The sequence below is a fragment of the Camelus bactrianus genome, chromosome 24 (genome assembly GCF_048773025.1).
Source record: "Camelus bactrianus isolate YW-2024 breed Bactrian camel chromosome 24, ASM4877302v1, whole genome shotgun sequence".
NCBI classification, from domain to species: Eukaryota; Metazoa; Chordata; class Mammalia; order Artiodactyla; family Camelidae; genus Camelus; species Camelus bactrianus.
The window spans coordinates 9,808,381-9,830,904 of record NC_133562.1 but is presented as its reverse complement, the minus strand read 5'-3'; the positions used below and the strand labels follow the sequence as shown (position 1 = coordinate 9,830,904).

Here is a 22,524-nt window from a genome sequence, read left to right as displayed (position 1 = left end):
GCTTTCTTCGATTGCTATAGGGCTGTTCAAATTTTCTGTTTCTTCTTGGGTTGGAGTTTTGCCTTTCAAGAAATTTGCCCATTTTCTTGAGGTTATCATTACTGATGGTTAATAATATTCCAATATGTGGTGGTCCTCTTTGTCTCCTGTAATAATACGTTTTGTTTTGAAATCTATCTTGCTTGTTAGTAGTATAATCACTCAGGCCTTCTTATGGTTACTGTCTACATAGTGTCTCCTTCTATCTAGTTACTTTCAGCCTATCTGTATCTTTGTTTATTTTCTGTCTTTTGTAGGTAGTATATATTAGGGTTCCTATTAATCATTCTGACATTTTTTGTCTTTTAATCAGTTTTCTTTTGAGAATATGTTCCAATTTTAATTCACATGTCAAGTAATTTGGGATTGTGTCCTTAATACTATGAGTGTTAAGTTCTGGAGAGTCTGAATTCTCTTATTTTTTCCATTAAATGTTATTTCCATCCTTTTAGGTCATTTTTTTGGCGGAGTGTGGATTATAAGCTGTGTTTCTTGGACAGCAGCTCTGGTCTGCATTCAAATAAGGTGTATTTCAGTGACTGCTTAGAATCTCTCCTGTGTATCAGCTAGAGATGTGAATAGACAGAATTTGGGGATCCTGTCTCTGGCCCTGGGTGCCTCCCCTACTCTCTTAGTATTGATGTCTGCCCAGCTTTGCTTTCTTAATTTCCAAAGGCAGGCGGTTTTCTAGGAATGTTTTGCTGCTCCTGTGTCGGTGGGCGGGCTCTTCCGTTCCAGGTGAACAGTCTTGGCGGGTGCGGAACTTGCTTGCAGAGCCCCTCATTTCCTTTCCTCCCAGACAATGTCCTTCCCCACTGAGCCAGCCAGCTCTTGTTCACACGTCAGCTCCTCCTTGTCTCCTCTTCATTCTCTTACGCCCAGTTCACACATTGTACACAGCTCAAACAAAACATTCAGGAGAGTGGCATGAGTAAGAAATTGGAGCTGTGGTATTTAAAGGACCTTATAGCCCAAGTGCATGCTGTGTTATAGTTACTAGAAAGGATAAAAGGAAAAGTGCATACCTAGTGAACTATTTATTAGTATTTACTTTGAGTAACTAAGAATATGAAAGCCAAATTTGACATAGATAAGGAGCAATGCATTTGATACTCCAAACATATCAGTTTTTCTCAGTCGGTATTTTAAATGTTCTCTTGGGTATTGTCGTGTTAATACTGTTAATTTTATGTATAGATAATTCTCGGGTTCTGTTCTATGTGCATGAATGCATTGTCTTACTGACTTCTTTATACCCAAGGTAAAATCTACTGATAGCTGCCTCTTCTTTATTAAATGCTTCGATGACACTATTCATGGCTTCAGGGTTCCTAAGAATAGCCTTCAACAGACAAGAGAGGTAATTTTATGGATTTTCTTTATCTTTCATAAAACTTCAAGAACATTTAAGAACATAAAGAATATAAGACAGGCTCTATATTAACACCCAACATCTTATTGATTGTACCTTTTTAATGGGAGTGATTATATGAAGCCTTCAAAGTTTGGCTTATGAAATAAATTGTTTATCAACATGTACCTGCAGGTGTTTTCTGCTCATTTTTTTTTTCATTTTTTTTTTTTCATTTTGCGTCTGTGAATGTAAGAGGCTTTTATTGGTTTTGGAAAAAAGCCTGAATGGTTATTTAGTCTGGCCCTGGATTTATAGGTGAGGAAGCTGAAGCCTGTAAGATGAAAGAGGCCTCTGAAGTCGCACAGCTTGCAAGTGACAGAACCTGGCTCCAGTGCAGGTCTTCTGACTCACTGCAGTGTAGACGCTGCCTGCCTTTGTGGTCAACTGAACGGCAGCAGCAAGCAGGGAAATTGGGATGGGCGTGACAAATTCATTGTGCTGTTACTTAATGGGGACTCCATATTCCTTTATAGCAAAGCCTGTCTTGTTTTTTTTGTAAACTATGTAAGAGGTTAAAAGAATCTGTTTTCCAGAGTGGTTAATTTTGGCTTTGCAAAGAACCCTGAACAATCCAAAACATTGTCCAAATATTTCATAAAAGGGTGAGATTTGACCCTAAATAATGCTGTAAGAATTGAGGTAGAAGTAAGATAGGTATTTTTAGGGAAAATGTTACTTTTTTTAAATCACTGATTTTTTAAAAAATTAAAGCATGCACTTGGGCAATTGTTGGCTCTCTCAAAATGATCTGAGTTTCTTGTGCTTATGACAAGTTAATAAAATTGTGTTTCTGGATACATTATTGTATAATAACTTATTCAGCAGTGTTGAGAACCTATAATTTTAAGTGAAAAATTCTTCCTCCATTATTAAGTTTTTATAGTATGTTGGAGTATTGATGAATATGTAAAGTTGTAGATGAAATTTTTTTAAATATTGAGAAAACTTTTTATCCAGACATGTCACGGACAGGAGCCCTGCATCCTTATTCTCTTCTCGGGAATTTTTGTTTTGTTTTGCTTTTTTGAGGCCATGGTATTTTTTTCCCTCTAAATAAATGTTATGCTTTCCGGGTCATTGTCATAATATTTTTTTGAGGAAAAGTGTACTTGACACTCATTTAAATCCTTGGATGATTCCAGGACTGGCTGGAAGCAATAGAAGAGCATTCTGCTTACAGCACTCACTACTGTTCCCAGGACCAGCTGACTGATGATGAAGAGGAGGATGCCGTTTCTGCTGTGGACTTGAAGGAATCCTTGGAGGTAAATAGGAAAATGTAACCTGACCTGTATCGCTAACTCTGTCACTCGGGATTTACCAAGAATTCTTATTTTAAATGAGGTTTTGAAATGAAGATTTCTGACGACTGTAGAGATAATATTGCTCTTTTCTAGTAACATCCTATTGCTATGTGTACTGTCCCTGCTGTGGTAATAACTCACATGTGTCTGTAGATAGGCTCTAAAGATAGGTATGTACGTATCTTTTCTGGTTAAAATTTTTATGTTGTACTCAGATTGTCATTCTGTTTTATGAAAATGAATATATGTATCTGCATGACTAGGACATTGTGCTGCACACCAGAAATTGACACATTGTAACTGACTGTACTTCAATTAAAAAAAAAAGTTGCCATTCTCTCTGAGAGCTGCCGCCAGTAGGGGGAGCATTGCTTCCCAGGCTGTCCTTTATGACTTCACCGCATATTTCAGAGTTTAAATAATGCAATAGTGATACCTTTCCTGGTCTGTAGTTTCATTTAAAACCACTCGTAAGCTGTAACTTCATTGATTAGAGGTAGGGTAAAGCATCAGTAGTGAATGGAGAGGCCCTCACCTGAAGTGACACCAATGCCTCATCCACAGAGAAATGTCAACATAAGTAATTGAAATGAAATACGTATTTTTCTTCTTGGCATCAATTTTCTGGCCATACTTTTAAATGGGAGTGGGTGAGGAAGAATTAGAACTACGAAAGGAGGATGCGTTTCCATCTAAATAATTATGTCAGAGCATGTGAATTTGCCTACTAAATTTAATCTTTTTTATGAAATGAATTTATTGCAGGATTTGAATGCTTCTAAGTCAACAACTCTAGTGAGTTTAAGTTTGCCAACAGCTAAGGAGTTTTATTGATATAAAGGCCTATGTAAACTTAAACAAGAAAGACATTTTGACACTTTTCAATCCCTAATCTTAATTTATGATTCAACATAAAAGAATTTGAACTCTTCCATGTGTTGTTGAAGACATACCACAGAATTTGACAGTTACTTTAACAGAACTCCTACTTTAAACCCTGGTATATAACGTGTGACAACTGTAAACATAATTTTCACATCAATGAACTTTGCAAAAGCCACATCTACCAGAGCATCTAAACGACATTAAAACTGCATAAATAAAGGAGGCTTAAATATCTGTGGCCAAAATTATGGCTAAAATATTTAGCATACTTTTGTTTTTCACTTGTTTAACTTTTAGTCAGTGTTCCCTAAGTGAAAAAGGAATCCTTTCCTATTGATTACCCTCAACATAAGGTAAATGATAAAAACTGGAAGGGCTTATAAATCACATCAGTATCTTTCCAACACTTACGGTAATTAAAAATTTTTTTTTGCTTATAATTTTAAGACCTTTTTAATGAAAGTTAGAGGTCAAATAAAATCATACTAACTTGGATACCGTTAAAAAACTTTCTTGGAGAAATATTTCTTCTTTAGGGTAATTTTCAAACTTTAGGGTTGTCAGCTGCAATTATACCTTGTATTTTATTCCTCATTTGAATGTTGTGTTCCTATGTTAACTTTAAAGCCATGGAGTTTTTGACTTCCAGATTTTATAGCACCTGGAGTCAACGATAGTTTCAGCCAGTGTTAAGTACTTTAAGTTTTGCAGTTTATACACAGATCTGCCTAACAGAATTTGAATGCTAATTCTGAGACTCTTGACTCTGTCTCAACTTCTGAAGGTTGGTTCAGAATGGTCAAATCTGAGATGAGCTTTGAGGTGAGTTGAATTGGAGCTTATGGTAGACTGGCTCCAGAATGCCTTTGATTCTTGGGTTCTTATGTTGCAAGGAAATCCTGGGACCATTTGTGAAATGGATCTATTGTAGATGTCTATAGACTTTCTAAAGGAAATTAGGAACTGTAGGACTGGAATATTCTAAAACTACCAGAATGAACATAAAATTAGCCTTATTTCCTCAGTCTGCTTTGGGACTAGTAAGTAGATCTAGAAGAAATCGGGAGAATGGGGAAAGTCCACACTGAAAAAGTGCTCCTGTTATATGATACTCTTCGTCCCCTGTTACGTCCGCCCAGAATGAGGGCCTTCAAAAACTTAAAACATTTTCTTTTAGCCCTCAGTGTGTCACTGCCTTGAGGTTAGGCCTACAGAGAGAAAAGTATAAGATCATAGAAATATTGGCCTTATGGTTGTTACCTTTATGGAAACTTGAAAATATTTTAGAAATGAAAGCTAGGAGAGAAATTCAAGCAAGCATTGGTATAGAACTTCACTGCCCAATATGATAGCTGCTAGGTACTATTTACATTTAAATTAATTAGAATTAAATGAAAAACTCAGTTTCTTACTTAAATGAGCCACTTTTCATGGGCTCAGTAGCACATGTGGCTGTCACCTTGGACAGTGCAGCTGTAGAATGTTTCCATCATCGTAGAAAGTTCTGTTGGGTCAGACTGGCATAGGCTCTTAGAATTGGGGTGGTTCTAGGAAAACAGGGGTTTTATTCATTAAAAATATCTTGACTCCTGTAGGCTCTGAACTGTATCTGTGTTACAAGAAGTAATGAGCAGATGATGTGAAATGTTAAACAAATGAGAAAGTAGTATCAAGCTTTCCTCACTGAAGAATGAATGATTTCCAACTAAAGTGAATGCACAGAAAGATGAACGTACTTCAGCTCAAGGCTGATAAAGATTGGTACAGCCATACAAGAATGAGGCAGATTTATACATATTGATACATTTAAGATTTATAGCTAAGTGAAAAGGGCAAAGTATAAAATATTGTATCTAATGTGCTTCTAGTTGAGAGAAAGAACACAGGGACATATACACGCATTTGTGTAGGCTAGGTCATCCCTGGAAAGATAAGAAATTATTAGCAATTGTTGCTTTGAGACTGGAAAGAGAGAAAACAGGGACTCTAGGACTGATAAGTATGTAAAGGAGAACTGCCTTTCTCTGTATATTCTTTTTTTTTTCTTTTACTTTATGTAAATATTGCAGAATACATTATTTTAAGGATATATTAAGGATTACAATACAGATCCTTGATGTGGGTTTGGCTAGAGTTTGGAAGAGTTGGAGATGAGTTCTGGGGCACCATGCGGTATTGCAGGGGCAAGTTACTGGATTCTACAATCAGTTGTTCTTCAAGTTTAAATTCCCGTTAAGTGTCAATTGTTATATAATAAAATGGAGGCATTTTGACATCTCCAGTTTGGTGTGTTTTGACAAACACCCTGTGTAACCATCACACTCATCAGGGTATAGAACATTTCTACCACCTCACAAGCCCTTGGGTGCCCCTTCCAGGCGGTGCCCTCCCCTCCATCTCCTGCAGCCCCCGATCTGCGCTCTGTCATTTTAGGCACTGTCAGCTGCACCCTTCTAGGATTCTGTGTAAATCGGATTGTACCGTATGTGCTCACCTCTCAGCCGTGTTGTGTGTATCAGTAGTTTTTCTTCTCATTGCTGAGTGGAAGGCAGTGTGCTCCTGTTCTTAATTAGCCAAATGTGTATTGTCTATGTAGCAAATAGCCTGGAATTAGTGACCTCTCTGCCAGCTGATCCACTCCTCCCTAGGTGCCCACCCCCTTGATGTTACATTTTTCAACTGTCCCATAGGCCAGGGATCATAAAGTAGTTTAACATCAACTGATGTCTGACCAAACCAACAGTTTGGGTCTGAAATCTGGGAGGCCAGAAGTAGGAGCAGGAGGCTGTGGTGGGTGCCTCCCCTGGGTGCCTCCAACCCTCTGGGGCCTAGGGCTGTGGCTGTGCTTCTGGTATTGCAGCACTGCTCATGTGGGAGCCCATTTATGTAGACTAAATAAAAATTAAAAACCTGGAAGGAGTCCCTGACATAAAGTGAGTGGCATAGAAGTCAGTGAGACACCATGCTGGGCTCTGCAAAGAACCCATAAGCATTAGCCTTCACAGATGGATTTTTAGGGTTTTGTAAAATAGCTGCTAAGAGGAAATGATAACAAATTGGAGAACGTCAGTTTTTTTTTTTAACTCTATTAATAACCTCTTTCTTTTTAGTATCAGTTAAATGACATTAATTGTTTAGAAGACACACATTTGTACTGAACTGTAAAACAGTATGTGTAAATCGAATCTTCTCCATCAGACCTATTATGTACCTCTGAAAACAAGTGAATTGTGGATCTGAGGAACTTTTTTCAGTAACTGTCCAATAAGCCAAGGGAAGATGAATGTGACTCAAGTACTGGGGGACGATGCTGTGGAAAGGGTTTCTTGTCTTTAATTAACCACAGGAATATCATGTCGATTACACACTCGCAGACGGCAGTGAAGCCTGTGCCCGCTTTTGTGCCCCCAGCTAACTTTCACCACAGAAGGGAAAAGAGAAAACAGTAGCGTTGGCGCGCACACGGGCAGGAGTATTAAATATGTATAGAGTGAAAATGACAATTTCCTATTAATATATTATGAGTGATACATTTGGCTGTGAAGTGCGGCTTTTCAATAGCCCCCAGATCGACTTTTTTTTCCTGCCTTCAATGTGTATTCACAGGCTACGTCTTAAAAAATTATCCAGCATTCCATTTCTCTTTGTGTGATGTTTTAAATTGCATAATGTGGGTATTCTCCAAAAAAAAAAAAAAGAATGTGAATTGCATTTTTATGTTGTTAGAGCTCTCAAAACAGAGTAATGTAGATTTTGAAGAGAACATTGCCTGTCACTAATGTGGTACCATGAATAATTCTGCTGTGGTTGAGCTGAGCTTCATAAGCACTGAAAAATTTATAAGGTGAAAAAGGTGCTTACCTATGTCACCTTGGCACACAGGTCTGATTTAGGGGGAGTGTTTGGTGTTGAGCCAGTTGAGATTAGGAGTACAAAGTAGGGAAGATTCACAGGCTAAATATTATTACTCTACCGACAACAATGTGATGCTTAATATTAATAAGGTGAAGGTTCTCATAATATTTTTTATTACCATAAACCAAGTTTACAATGATGATTTTCTTGCTTCTTAATCTGCTTTAAAGGGAAATTGTAACTAGAACTACCTTTAAAATTACATTGTTAATATAATGGATTTATCTGATTTTTTTCATCTTGGACTTCGAAATCTACTAAAATAGGATGCAACTTACATCATGAAACTCTGTATTTATGTTTCACTTTTTATGGCTCTAAATATGTAGAAATTTCAAATTACAAGGAAGAATGCTTCACCTTATTTTTATAAGCTTTTACTTACTAAGAAAATGTTCTTATTGGTCTGATTACATGGGGGCTATGTGCACTTAGATTGCGGAACGAAAATCAGCTTGTGTTTTCCAAATGTTAGTACCATCTGGATTTTTTTTTCTCATAACAAACGATTTTTAAAATATATTCTTAAGGAATGCATTTTATAATTTCTCAAATTTAATCAAGCCCACTACAAGTGATAAATGAGAAAAATCTAACATCTCAGGTATATATTGTGTAGTGAGTTATTAGAAGTAATTAATGCAGTGGTGTGGTATCTACATGACATGTTGAATGTATTTAGAATTTAGAAAAACTTATTTTTATTAATTTGTACATGATTAAATGTTATGTTCAATTTCTAAGCAAAATTTCTCTCACCTTTATCTCTGTTAGGAATATGTCCCAATTATTACAGTGTATTAACCTGTGAACTGAAAGTTTTGATAGAAACATAAAAGCATTTGTACTGTAAAAATCCTTTATTAGTTTAACTTTGTCTTCTTTTTTTCTTTTCCAGAAAGCACAGACATGCCAACAGAGACTAGATAGGGAAATTTCCAACTTTCTCAAAATGATTAAGGAGTGTGACATGGCTAAAGGTAAAAACAGACAACCCCCCCCCATTATCCTAGGTGTTGACCCTTTCTACTTTTGTTAGACTGTACATTTGGTTTTAAATTCAGAATTGTATTTGGAAAACAGAGTTAACGTTAACTTTTTGAGGCTGTAAATTCATCTTGGCTGTGTAGTGAGAATTTGTTCATGAATTCTGGAAGAACTTGGATTTTTGAGTTCAGTTGTCTTGGGTTTGAATCCTTGTTCTGCCACTTGTTGATTGTTACTTTTGAGCAGAACATTTAATTTCTGAGCCTCAGTTTCCTTATCTATAAAATGAAGGGGTTGGTAGTTTCCAGATCTTGGCCTTCTGCCATTCTCTGTATACATGAACTTGTCCAATTATTAATCTACCTTCCAAGAGTAGCTATTTATACCTTCATTCTCCATTAGTTATGAATTTACTAAGAATTAACTAAATACTCCAAAAATCAAAATACAATCCAATAGAAAATTCAAAATCCCAATATAAAATCCAATACAAGGGGTGGGGGGTTTAGCTCAGTGCAGATCGCATGCTTGGTGTGCAAGAGGTCCTGGGTTCAATCTCCACGGCTTCCATCAAAGGGAAAAAAAAATCCGATACAAAAATTAGGTTTTGAGAAAAAATTGTTTATTACTTTATAAATTAAACTATCGCTTTAGACTTCAGCTATGATGTGTTTATAAATAACTCCACTAAAATTGAATCAATTTAGTTGTCTATGATTTTATGATTATTTTAATCATGATGTAGTTTATGTGTGCCCAGAGAATTTGAAGAAATGTTAATATTAGAGTAAACTGAGCATGAATGCTCTGTATCTATCCACGTGTACCTTGGGCATCTCTTTGCTTCAGTTCAGCAAACATTTATTTACATCAGTGACGACAGCTTTGTGAAGGATAGCAGTCAAGTCCTTTGGATTATTGATTGCAAACTGGAATTTTTTTTTACTTAGTGCTATTCATCCTCAGTAGACTTTTAAAATAATAGCAGCTTCGTTAGATATAATTCACATAAGCCTAGAATTCACCTATGTGAAGTGTACCGTTTAGTGGCTTTTAGTATAGTCAGAGTTATGCAACTAGACATCAGTGGGCTTTTAAAATACCATCTTCACCAAGAACCATCAAAATGAAACAGATACTAACAACATTTAAAAGATGTAGAAACTGTACAGAGTGAGATGAAATACAAAGGCTAATTTCTTTAACCTGGGTAGAAGAAAGAAATGATGTCAGAACTACAACCAAATTAAGTTTTTTTTTTCTTTTAAACATTAAGTCAAATCTCTTGGTTCAGATCACCTGTATGACCCTTATGTCCCTTATAATGATGGCATGCACCATTTGTGCTCTCAGAGGCATAATACTTAGTACTACAAGAGAGATTTCATTTTGGACAGTGCCATCTGGGAAACTTGGATATATTTGACTTTGATCTGACAACGCTATTTCATATATCTACAAAAAAAAAGTCAGTGGAAAAAAAAGTCAATGGGTTTATACGTAAACAATTATAAACATTATTTTCTGAAAGACTGGTGTAGATAAATTAAACTACACACGTAAATGCTAAGTAAATAGGGTTGAGATGATTTCATGAATGGAACTGAAGAGTTTTGAAGGTAGCTGAGTCTGATCTTAACGCCAAAGGATTGTACAGAATAATCCTGCACCATGTGTTTTATTAAAGGAAGCTGATAGATACACATCCTGCTCCAGACTGCCTACGTAGTTTGCCAGTGACTTCTCAAGATGAAAAACTGAAGTGTTTATGGACAGAGTCCAGATCTTGTGGCTGAAATTGTTAGTTGTCTTACATTTTAATTTTAGTACAAGACTGAATGAACATGCACTTTAAGAGTCAACATCCTTCTTACTCCGTCTCCTGTATCCAGTTGTGCTGCGGCAACCCAGGTCACTGCGGCAGCCTGCCCTTTCATCTCCCTGCCTCCAGGGAACCCGCGCATTCCATCTCTCAAGGGAGTTGAATCGAAAGACTTGACGGAACTCTTCCAACTCAAATTCTGTGAATTTACTGCATTATTGCTGCCAGGTTAATTTTAGAAAGTTACTTTTTCTTTTTATAAGTTTTTTTTGTTGTTGAGAAAATCTTTTTAAGTGTCCTTGAAACTATAGAATAAAATGCAGACTCTATCCTGGCCATTTAAGGACTTTCATAGCCCGATCACAAACTGATTTTTCAACTTTATTTACAATTCTTTCTTCCCATAACCCCCGTAAACACTTTTGATCAAACACTTGTCTTTGGCCCAAAATGTCTTCTATTAAAATACTTACTTTTGTTTTCATGAGTGGACCTTAAACCTAATTTCTGTCTGGATTAATGCCAAATTTATGTTTCTGGCATTGGCAACATATTCAAGGGGTGCAAAGAATGCAGTATTGAAATCTCTACTATTTTATCTTTGCCAGAAGTCTGGTTGCATTAACAAATAAAATCACCCAAACGTGTAAACTTTTGAAAGACTTCCTGAAGGTAGTGTAGCCAGTCTCTCCTTCTAGACAACCCTATGTGTATCCTTGTGTAGTAGCCAGGTTTTGACCATTATAAATAATGTTGTATTGTGCATTTATATTTGATCACATCACTTTATTACCATAGGATTTTTGTTGGGGGGAGGAGAGGTAATAGGTTATCTATTTAATTATTTTCTTAATAGAGGTATGGAACCCAGGACCTCATGCATGCTAAGCATGCGCTTTACCACTGAGATATACCCTCACCTCATTATTTTTCAATTGTGAAAAGTCCATTGCATTACCTCTTCAAAGTTTGCTGCTTCATTGTTTTATTCTTTTCTGCAGAAATTCCTCATGGGTGTTTGTTGAACCTTCTTATTTTATCCCCCACCTCTTAGTTTCTCACTCCGTTTCTGTTTTTCTGGATTACATTCTGAGTAATTTCCTCAGATCTATTTTCTAGTTTCATTTTCTTTCTTAATTTGGTCTATTTTTTCTGTTTAATCCCTTCGACTTTCTAATCCTAGTTGACTTTTTTTTTCTTCATAATTCTAGAAGTTCCAGGTGGTGGTTTTTAAAGTTTTAATATTTCCATAGAGGCAAGTCCTTTCACATTACATCTGTTTCTAATTTTATCTCTAATGTAAAGTGTATAAAGTCAAAGCCCTTTTCAGCACGTTCTTGTATATCAGGTTGTGCAGCTAATTCTTTGTTTTGTTTGCTAACTGTCCCTTGGGAATGGATAGCTGCCTTCACAATGGATTTTACCTGTTTATTGAGAGCTTGTTTTTTCTGCCTCCTGGATTATGAAGGTGTCCCTGCACAGTAGTTTTGTGTCTGTTTCCATTGAGGATGTAAAGGTTTTTCTGGTTCTAGGATAACGGCTGTAGAGTTGGATTTCATAGCCAGATGTGGCACTAGCAGAGAATTTGTGTCATGATTCCCACCCAGACCTCAAGGCAGGAAATGCCCTTCTTCACTGCTTTCCCTGAGCCCAAGGGCAGTTTTCCCATTTCTGCTTTCACTGGGCTACTACCCCTTTACAAGGCCTTGCTTTGCTTGGTGGGACCAGAGCCAGGTCTCCCCCTCATTTGGGTGTGAAGGGGCCACAGTCAGTGCCCTGCTTTATGTCCCCGCTGACCTCTGACATCCCTGTGCTTGACCCCCACCACCTCGTGCCCCTCCCCCCAGCATGTGCCTGTTCCATCAGCCTTGACTTTCCTGTTGGTTTCCAGCGTATCTGGGATTTTGTTCTTTCAAACTCTGCTATGTATTATCTTATTACTTTATTCAGCATCCTTATGGGTTGGGGTTGAGGGATGTTTCTCCATCAACTTAGCCAGGTACCACAAGTGTCCCATGTGCTTTCTAAGGTAAAATATATCAATCCGTAAGTTATATTATCTAGAGTGATAGCAAGCACATTTTTTGTGCATTATTCTGTGTATTTTACGTATATTAACTCATTTATTCCTTATAACAACCTTAAGTAGTACATAGAACTATTACGTCCATTTTCTAAATAACAGAGGCACAGAGAGCTTAGGTAACTTGCCTAAGGTCACATAGCTGGTAAAAACCAGAGTCAGGGTTTGGTCCTAGACAGCCTGGCTCCAGGACTGCTGTTAGCCAATAGAGAGTCTGGACTAAATCGAGAATTCTGTGTTTATTCTTAAACCTTTGATTTGAGAAGAAGAAAAGTTTATAGATTTCCGTATCTAGATCTACAGTGAAAGATAGAATTTGTTGAGGACAATCACATTCGCTTCGCTGCTGCAGTTGAGGTGGTGTTCAAATCCATATTGTCTCCCGTTCAGAAGTTCAAGGGGACAGTAGGATGGATGTAATAGGACTAAGGTTTCCAACTCACAACAAAGAAATCCTCTTTACTTTTCCTGTCAATTTTTTTTCCCTTCTCTTTTCTTGTCCCAATGTTCTTTCTGGTGTTTTTATCTCAGGGAACGCATCACTAGTTCACATAATTCCCCAAGCCCAAACCTTGGAGTCATCTTAACCTCCTAACTGTGGTGCACATTCCATGTCTCATGAGTCATGTTGTTCCTTCTGTGTATCTGCCATCAGTACGCTGACGTGGGCCACTGCTGTCCTGCCCGTAGGTGCCAGCACTTCTTGTCTGGCCATGCTGCCTCCAGTTGTGTATTCCTCCATTTCCCTCCATGGACTGTCCCACAGCGTAGTTGGAGAGGTACCTCTGAAACACAGATCGGGTCTTGTCACACCCTCACCAGAAGCCTTCAGTGCCTTAGGGTATAATCGAACTCTTAACTTGACTGACTTTGACCCATGTCTCCTCACTTCAGCAGTTTCACCTCTGCATTCCTTTTACTCCGTGCTCAGCAGCACTGAACTTTTCTCATGCCTTAGGTCTTAGCATATGTTGTTCCCATTGTGTAAAACACTAACTTTTCATCATTTAAATGAAGCTTCTAGAAACTTCTTGGCTTCTCTAACACTTGCCTAGGCATTCTTTTTTCTTTTTTTCTTTTTTTGATTGAAGTATAGTTGATTTACAATGTTAATTTCAGGTTACAGCAAAGTGATTCAGTTATATGTATACATATATATTCTTTTTTAGATTCTTTTCCATTATAGGTTATTATAAGATATTGAATACAGTTCCCTGTGCTATATAGTAGGTCCTTGTTGTTCATTTTATATATAGTAGTGTGTATATGTTAATCCCCAAATCCTAATTTATCCCTCCCCCCACCCCTTTCTCCTTGGTAACCATAGTTTGTTTCTGCGTCTGAGAGTCTATTTCCAGTTTGTAAATAAGTTCACTTGTACCATTTTTTTTAGATTCCACATAAGTGATATCATATGATATTTGTCTTTCAAAAATATGGAACACTTCACAAATTAGGGTATCATTCTTACTATGTGTTTCCAAATCAGCCTGCACTTTCCCTGTGGTGGCACTAACCCCCTTTAATGCAACTCTTTTCTGCTCCCGTTTCCCCTCTGGGCAGACCCAGCCTCCTTGGGTCTTAGAAGGGGCAGGAAGACAGGCCACGACAGTCGCCAACAGCCCAGGCCTGTGATCCAGGGCCCTGGAGAGGGAGCTTCTGTCCTGGATCTAGGCTTCCTTTCAGGCAACCAGATCGTGGAGTCAGATGAGACAAAGTGGTTATGAAACTAAGTGATTTATTACTTCCATTTATTTCATCCGAAGTCTGTAGGAGAAAACATCAAATTCTCTCAGGCTTGACCTTACTCACTGTGGCACAGCGCCTACCAGCCCTGGTCTCCTGACCTTCTTGGAGGCGGAGCTCCCCCAGGTTACATGCGACTCTGTCATTGCCTCCATCATTTACTTTGTTGATTGGTTTTTCTCAGAAGATTATTACCCTAAGGTGAGGAGCCTGTTGCCAGGACTAGACAATCAGGAATGATGCAAATCCAATTATAGCATTTAATGGAGATTTTATCTTCCTCATTGCCTCCCTTCACTCTTATTTGCAAAAAAATGCAGAACACATTACACAGCTCTGCTAGCTTCTTCCCTGTTTTGACCCCAAAAGGTCTCCTGAACTGGTATTCTTGTGTTTACATTTTAAAACATAATTCATTTTCTTTTTTTCCGACAAATACATGCTTTCCCTCCTACTATTCCAAAGACTCCCTCTGATCAATACTGTTAATTCAATAGTGATTATTTGATTTTCTATTTTCTTTGCTAGACTGCAAGTTTTATAAGGACAAAAGCTGTTTCTCAGTTCATTACATAAGCTTTTATCTCCAGCACCAAGTGTAGTGCCTACTACATGGTAGCCAGTCAGTAAGTGGTACATGCAAATCTTCTCATCTCTCGAGTTAATCATTGATTGTAATTCTGAGGCTGTCGTCCTCTCAGGACCAATATTTTCTGTGCTAATATATAGTTACAGATATATATTTTTGTCTTACTGGGCATTGTATTTAGCAATAAGAAACTACTTATTCTTCAAGATCTGACTCAAGTCCCATTTCTTTTACCAAACTCCACTTGATTACTCCATCCCATAATGGTAGCTCTTTTCTCCAAATATTTAACATTTTAATGTATGCACAATTACTTTGCTATTTATATTTTATAATATCCCTGATACTATCTTTTTTATTCTTATTTAACTCATGCTTTAATTCATTTAACACTTGCTGTTTTGAACTATATATTTTATACTTCCCGTTGCATCTAGCGTAGGTAATGCAGACGTAGATATATACATAGAATTGTCAGTGGTCCTGGTTTCGAGGGTGACTGTTTGAAAAGCTAGTCATCTTAATTTGAATAAGAAATAGATAAATTTATATTCTTACATTTATATAATGTTACCAATTTTGATTTTTTTTCCCCAAGTGACAGCTTCATGGAGTAGGTTTTAGAAGAGCAGTTGATTTTTATGTGCAGATATTTTCTTCCACTTTGAGGAGAGAGTACAGATTTCCTCGAGGCATCTATGTAATTCCAATTGTGTGTGAATCTGTTTTAAAAATACCTCTTCTCATGCAGGTTAGTCGTGTCTCTCAATTACATAGTCAGATGCATTGCACTTTTTTTTAATCACAAAAGAGAAATTGTCTTATTTTGAAGATTTTTTATTTCCTCTGACCTTCAGCTTTATCATTAGTTTGGGGGAAGGTTTATTCTCTCCACTGTTTGTGTTTACTTTAAAAAGAAAAAAAAAAAATTTAAGGCAGCACTGTTCCCAGAAGGACTTGGATAAGGAAACAAAATGCCATTCATCCAGTTTTTTTCTTTTAAATATTTTTCCCCAGTGATAGAAATATTTGAGTATATGTTGAAAAACAGGCAAAATATATTTTCTTGTGCCTCAAATAAGAAAACAGTTTTAAATGATCTTATCAATCTACTGTAACTAGCCAACCTGTAGTAATAGAAATGAAAATGTAATCTTTTAAAACTAAAATACAATAATTCTTTTGACGTGAAATTAAATAATCCAAAACCACGTGGATTTTTTATGCAAGCCAATGGTATCAAATATTTTCTTTATTCTTTTAATATTTGAGTCTTTGTACAAAGTTCAGTGCAGGGCATTTGGGGGGTAAGGAGGATTGGAGTTGATGGAAGACAGCAGAGGTTCAGCACACGTTCAGTGATCATGTTCTCTGTTACAGGGGACGTGGCTGCTTTTGGAGTCCAATAGGAGAGGTCACATCCCACAGTGATGATTAAGGCAGGCTTCTTGGGGAGGATGGCATTTGAACTTGGCCTTGGAGGGGAAGAATGTTTTGGTTAAATGGGGAAACTTCTGAATATGAATAATTATGATTTCCAGTATTCATGGAAGAGGGAACTTCTTTAACAAAGGCTTCAGAGCAGTAAACTAGAATAATATTTCTAGGAAAACAAATATTTCCAGGAAAACAGTCTGACTGAAACTGTTTATGAAACGACTTAAACTGTTAGTCTAAGGAGTATGGACTGTTTCTGTATTAGCACAATGGAGGTTTTCTGTATTAGGGTTTAGTTTGTTAACAAGAAACAAGTACTTCCCCACTAGGTTTAAAACTTACCCAATTAAAAATTTTACAGTGTTTATCATGAAAACGACAGATTGTGAGCTTTTTATACATGTCTCTAAAGTTAAGCTTTTCACATATCTTCCAGCATCTTTCCTGAGCTCAACAATATTTTTAGTACAAAAAATAACTTTTTTCTTCAAAATTTAGTGCCTGATTCTTTTTGCATTTATTTATTACAGCGTAGCCTCTAAGTATTAATTGGTAAAACATATTTACAGTGATTCCCAGGTGATAACTTTTCTAGAAGCTTAGCAGTTTTCTTTTTATGTAACTGTATGTAGACGTCACTGTATAAGAAACATGCCGGTGTGAACTGACTGGCCCTGATCAGCTGCACTGCACCAGAGTATCTGCCAAAGTCCGTAATTCTTACACCATCCCATTGTGCAAGTTAATATTCATTCCAAAATCTTGTTTGAACACTGGATTATCTGAGAAGTTAGGTAACTTTTGATTCTGTTTTGAACAGAATAATTTGACACTCTCTTAGTAATGGATTCTTATAACAATTTGTCTTAACATGTATTTCTTGGAATATCTTTGGAAAGCTTGCAGCATCAGTTTTGTTTTAAAAACTTGTGCTCCTAAAAATTTATTTTGCCATTTAATATTTATGCTCATCAACAAGTATCTTAAGTGTGAAACATCTAAAACAGAGACAGAATTGGAGATGGTTTAGCATGTGATGGCATTTAATAAAAGAAACACATCCATGAATGACTGTGCTTCCATCTCCTATCCTCTGTGCTATGAAAGTGTAAAAGGACTAGATTACCCCAATAGTCGATGGAAGGCAGCGGCTGTGTCTGTTTTTTCTTGTGCATCTCCTTGCGGTCCCCGGGCTGCAGCTCTGTGTAAGGCATCTGCTGAGGTACTGTTTAAGTCATATGGCATCCAGCATATGGTACTCTCTTTTGCTATTTAGCAACTAAGTACAGAATAAATCCTCACAATGTGTAACAAAGATTCAAAAAGAAAAAATGAAGTCAAGTTTATTTTAGAATATTATAGCTTTCAATTATTTGGGTGTTATTAAGGATCGCTAACACTGGGAAACTGTATTCCCTAAGATGAAAAATATGAGAAAATGTCATTTGTTCTTTATATCCAGATATTAATGAAAGATTGTTCATACATTCGTTTACTCTGAACTTTTCCTTTTGTTGCCCACTTTTGCCTTATGAGTTTTGAGAAATGAAGTTTTCCAAGAAAAGGACATGTCTTTGCTAAAATAAATCACATTCAAATAAAAAATTTGGAAAATTTAAAAAAGAACAGCAGCATAACACAATTTTATCATATAGAAATAATGGCTAGATAATTTGTCATATGTTCTCTGTAGACTTTATTCTTTTTCTTTCCCGTTTGAAAATTTTTGTTTTTTGGTGGGACCCACTGTTTTAGGGCCTAATAATTACAAATTACTGACATTTGGATTTATTTGATTCCTCTTGCTTATTGACCTTGTTTATTATGTTTTAAGAACAGTGTTTAAGTAAATCAAGATTATTTAAAATACAGAGGAAGCTACAGATTTGATTGTCATTCTCCGTTTGTTTTTTTCATAAAAAGCTTAATGTTACTGATTTTTATTTGATGGAAGGGACCAATTTAAAGGATCCTAATGTATAATCAATAAAATCACAAATTATTTCAACTAAGTACATTTTTCTCACATTAATCTGGACGGGACGTGACCTTTTACTTGATTTCACTTGATTTTTTAAGTGATGTGTGTGCATTTTGCAGCTTTCTCTTGCCAACATTGTTACTTTTTTTTTTTTTTAATAAAGTGGATTAAGATTTACTTTAGGGGTCCATGGAAGATACTGATAGTATCATTTATTTTCCTAACTTAAACGTACATTGAAAGACACTAGACCTCAACAGGGACATATTTTTGTGACTGAGAGACCTATTTATGCCAAACATTTATCCAAACAAGAAGCAGAGAAAGTTGAGTTAATGCCGCCTTCAGGTACGTTGGCCATCATGTCAGCTAGTTATTGTTTTCTCTTTTTAGCACTTTGCCTTTGAATAAAATTATTTATCTAGTATAGAATATATCATGGAAGGAAATGTTAATATTTTTTAAGTAGTGATATCAGTCCTTCTTGACAGCTGTTTTCCTTAAACATTTTGTTACTTATTCCTGTAAACCTTTTCTTTTTAGTCCTGGCTCTTTAGGATGTAGCCTTTTCTAGGTCAAGGCTTTGTCCTTTTTATGTACTAATTTATGTGCCCTGCATACAATAGATGCTTAATAATGATGCCCAAGGAAGGTACTGTATGCTTTCTTAAGGCAGCTAGAAGAAAACATGATATTAGTAAACGTAAAAATATGTTTATGCTCTTCGTTTAAGATTACTTAAAATCCGCTCATTTTATTTATTTTTTTTATTTATAGAAATGCTTCCACCATTTCTTCAGAAGGTTGAAGTTGTCTCTGAAGCTTCTAGAGAAACTTGTGTAGCTTTGAGTGATTGCCTTAATCTCTTCACTAAACAAGAAGGGGTAGGTAGTTTGGAATTCAATTTTTTAAATGATTGTTTTTCAGTTATTTGAAATAAATAATACTTAATCATCCAGCACATCATTGCTTTCAAATTGTCCAAAGGTAGGAGAAAATAGAGTTAATAAAGGAAACAAAAGCTTAATTTTCCACCAAATTTAGAACATATTTATTTATTTATTTTCTTATTTTTTTTATCAAAGTATAGTAGATTTACAGTGTTAGTTTCAGGTGTACAGTGAAGTGATTCAGTTATACACACACACACACACACACACACACACACACACACACATATTTTTTCAGATTCTTTTCCATTGCAGCTCATTACAAGTAAGTGAATATAGTTCCCTGTGCTCTACAGTAGGTCCTTGTTGTTTAAGAACTTATTTTATTCTTGATTTAAGCAGGATGATTCTGAAATAAGTTCTGATCATATCATCTAATTTGTTTATGTACCCGTATTCAACAAGTATATTTAAAGTTGTACTCAGGGTTGTTTACGACATTTCAATAAAGGGAATAAGAAAATGTTCTAGAACCCAGAGGTCTCTATATGAAGAATACATGCTTTTATTTGGAAAATAGATTGCTGTCATACTTAACTTACATGAACTGAGCTCAATGGATTAAATATTTTTTGTGCTCTTTGCAGCTTGCTCTCTCCCATTCAAAAATTTGCCCTTTGCTATATTCAAATCTGAGTGAAAGTGGTGTGCTTATCCATTAGTAACTCTTTCTCCAGGGACTGAAAAGTTGTAAAGATGTGTTTCAGCTTCTTGGACTAGGATTTTTCTTTTTTGTGTTTTCTCCCATTTTCATGCAAACCAGGTAGCAATAGGCTTTTCCATTTTAATGCCTACATGTATGTTTAATTGTCAACGTTTTAGATTAAGACACTGAATTTCTTATTCTCATTACAATTGATTTGTGCCTTCTGGTTAGGGATTAAGTTTTGGTAAAACAAAATAGATGAAAATGCTTTTATGTGTGTTTCTCTTATATGTATTTTCCTATGATTAAAATAGAAGTCTTGTGAATTCATATGGAAAATTTTAAAATGTTGTGTTTATTATGTATGCCATAAATTCCATAATTATTTATTTGGAGAATAAGAAAAATACGTAACAATAATCTGAATTCATTTCAAACAAACTTACAGAAAGTCTTTCAGCAGAATTCTATTAAATACCACAGGAAAACATAATTATTCATTCAACATTTTAAATGTTTGAGTCCCTTAATAGTAGTTGAAAACATCCCTTCTCAGCATTTATATTTTTGGTGGTTTGCAAATTTCATATTCTAGCTTATTTAAATGAGGAATGATTTAGCGACCTAAATAAATCCAAATAGGATGGTAGCATTGCAGAACAGAGCAAATTATGATGTGATGAGATCCAGGTAATATTTACAACATTCTAAAACTACATTCACGTCTCTTATGTGGTACCTGATGAATGTACTGATAGCACTTTATTTCTAGAGATGTATAGTTTTAAGGTGAACACTAGATTACAAGTAATGTAATTTCTGAAGAAGCCAACGTATCCTAATTTTTAACCTATTAAAAAAAATAGTCTAGGTAATCATCTCTATGTGAAAATTTAAATGTGCAAGAATATTAGCCTTAAGTTTAGTCTAATTAACCTCTTTAAGCCTTTTAAATTTGTCTTGAGGATTAAATAATTGTAAGCAAAATGCTTAGGGTAGTTCCTGATGCGCAGTAAGCCCTGAGTGTAAGTCAGCAGTTGGTATCGTGGAATGCTAACACTTGTGACCCCTCTTCTTTTCTCTGTTGTTATCTTGGAGCTTCTGTGTCTTTAACATTGGTTTTATCTTGTTTTGGGAGGAGATAGTGTTGTCTAAAGAAAATATTTGACTGTTTGCAGAATGGTTACGTTGTGTTTCCATCCTTATTACCCATATTACTGTTTAAGTGATGATGGGCGACTTAAGTTCTCTGAACTTTGATATCTTCATCTTTCAAGTAAGAAACCATGTAGAAAGTCCTTAAGAGCACTGGTCTGAAAGTCTAATGGACCTCTTAAATCTCAGTCTTTCCCTAACCAATTGTGGGACCTTGGTTAAATGAAAATATATAAACTGTAAAATGAAAATATATAAACACCTCAATGTTGAGTGTGGAGATCAGATGTATATGGATGAATAATCTGTATATAGAGCATATTAGCATATCACAAGGGCACAAAGTATTCATTTAGTAAATGACATTTATTGCATCAAACATTTAGAGTGTCTTCAGAACTTCTTTTCAGTAATTCTATGAAATATCAACTCTGTGGGGCCCTTAGTAGAAATCCATGAATGTCCTTATGAGAAGAATGGTTATAGACAATGAGAAGGCCTAAAAAATATTTGAAAGATAAATGGCGTCGTTGACATTGGTCTTATCAAATGGCTAAGAATGATAACATAAGAATTTAATAACTTAATAGAGGTCAGAGAGGAATAATTATGCACTATAATTCCTTATTTATCTGGCATCATAAACTATATTTCCGTTATCTGGAAATTTTATTAAAAGAGCAGTGATGAGCTTTGAACTCACATAGACCTGGGTCCAATTCCTGGCTCTGCTGTTTAATCTGTCTTCACTTCAGTTTTAAAGTGCAGTCTCCCTTTTAAAGTGGTGACCAACCAAAAGTGAGTGTTTTGAGGAATAAATGAGATCAAATTGGTAAAACACTTTGTATAGTACCTAGCACGAAATAGGGACCCCAGCCCCCAAAGCAGCCAAACTCTTTTTAGTCTAATCTTTTTTGAGGACAGTTACTCTAAATGTTACACATTTCCTTCTTAAATTAAAATTTTCCCAGTGAATACATCTTTTCTGGGTGCCTCATGATTGTCCTTTTGTATGTTCATAATTACTCTGTGCCTTAAGACAAAGATGCCTTCTGGGGATAATGTTGACAGGACCCTGTGTTTTAATTAAATGGCCCAGTCCTCTAATGCTTCTTGAATTCCTTTTTGCTCTTTATGGGTTTAAAAAAATTTTTTTTCTTTCTTGAGTTTTAGCTCAGCTTGGTGCCTGTCTCTAGCAGTGATACACTGACTCCTTCTGATTTACTTTTTCTGATTTCCTGTTTGTTAAAAAGAAAACCAGTCACCAAACTTGATGTCCAGAGTTAAGAGTAAACTGGCCCTGGGCAAGAAACTTAGAGGCTGATGATGAGTACAGGCCTTCATGCCCGAACCTGGGGCCTTCTGGTTCTGCGGTACATGGGTGCTCTGCTTCTTAGGGGTGCTCTGATACGGCCTGTGTCCTCAAGGTATCCACATGACGTCTACATAAATGAGGCCTTATGTAGGCATTTTTTACTTGAAGTAAAGCTCACTGCTTATGTTGTCAGGGAAAAAAACTGCAGTATATGAAATTAGCTGTAAAACATGTGACTGATTTACTAAAGGGAACC

General features: G+C 36.1%; 1 protein-coding gene across 4 annotated transcripts in view; it reads left to right on the top strand.

Annotated features, from left to right (window-relative positions):
- Nucleotides 1-22,524, top strand: part of OSBPL1A (oxysterol binding protein like 1A) — a 155,232-nt gene that overhangs the window by 43,337 nt on the left and 89,371 nt on the right. For all 4 annotated transcript variants that reach the window (XM_074352164.1, XM_045518863.2, XM_045518865.2 and 1 more), the window contains 4 exons: nucleotides 1,301-1,399; nucleotides 2,596-2,718; nucleotides 8,456-8,537; nucleotides 18,980-19,086. In XM_074352164.1, coding sequence (XP_074208265.1) covers nucleotides 1,301-1,399; nucleotides 2,596-2,718; nucleotides 8,456-8,537; nucleotides 18,980-19,086 — 411 coding nt within the window. The remainder of the gene's footprint in view (nucleotides 1-1,300; nucleotides 1,400-2,595; nucleotides 2,719-8,455; nucleotides 8,538-18,979; nucleotides 19,087-22,524) is intronic.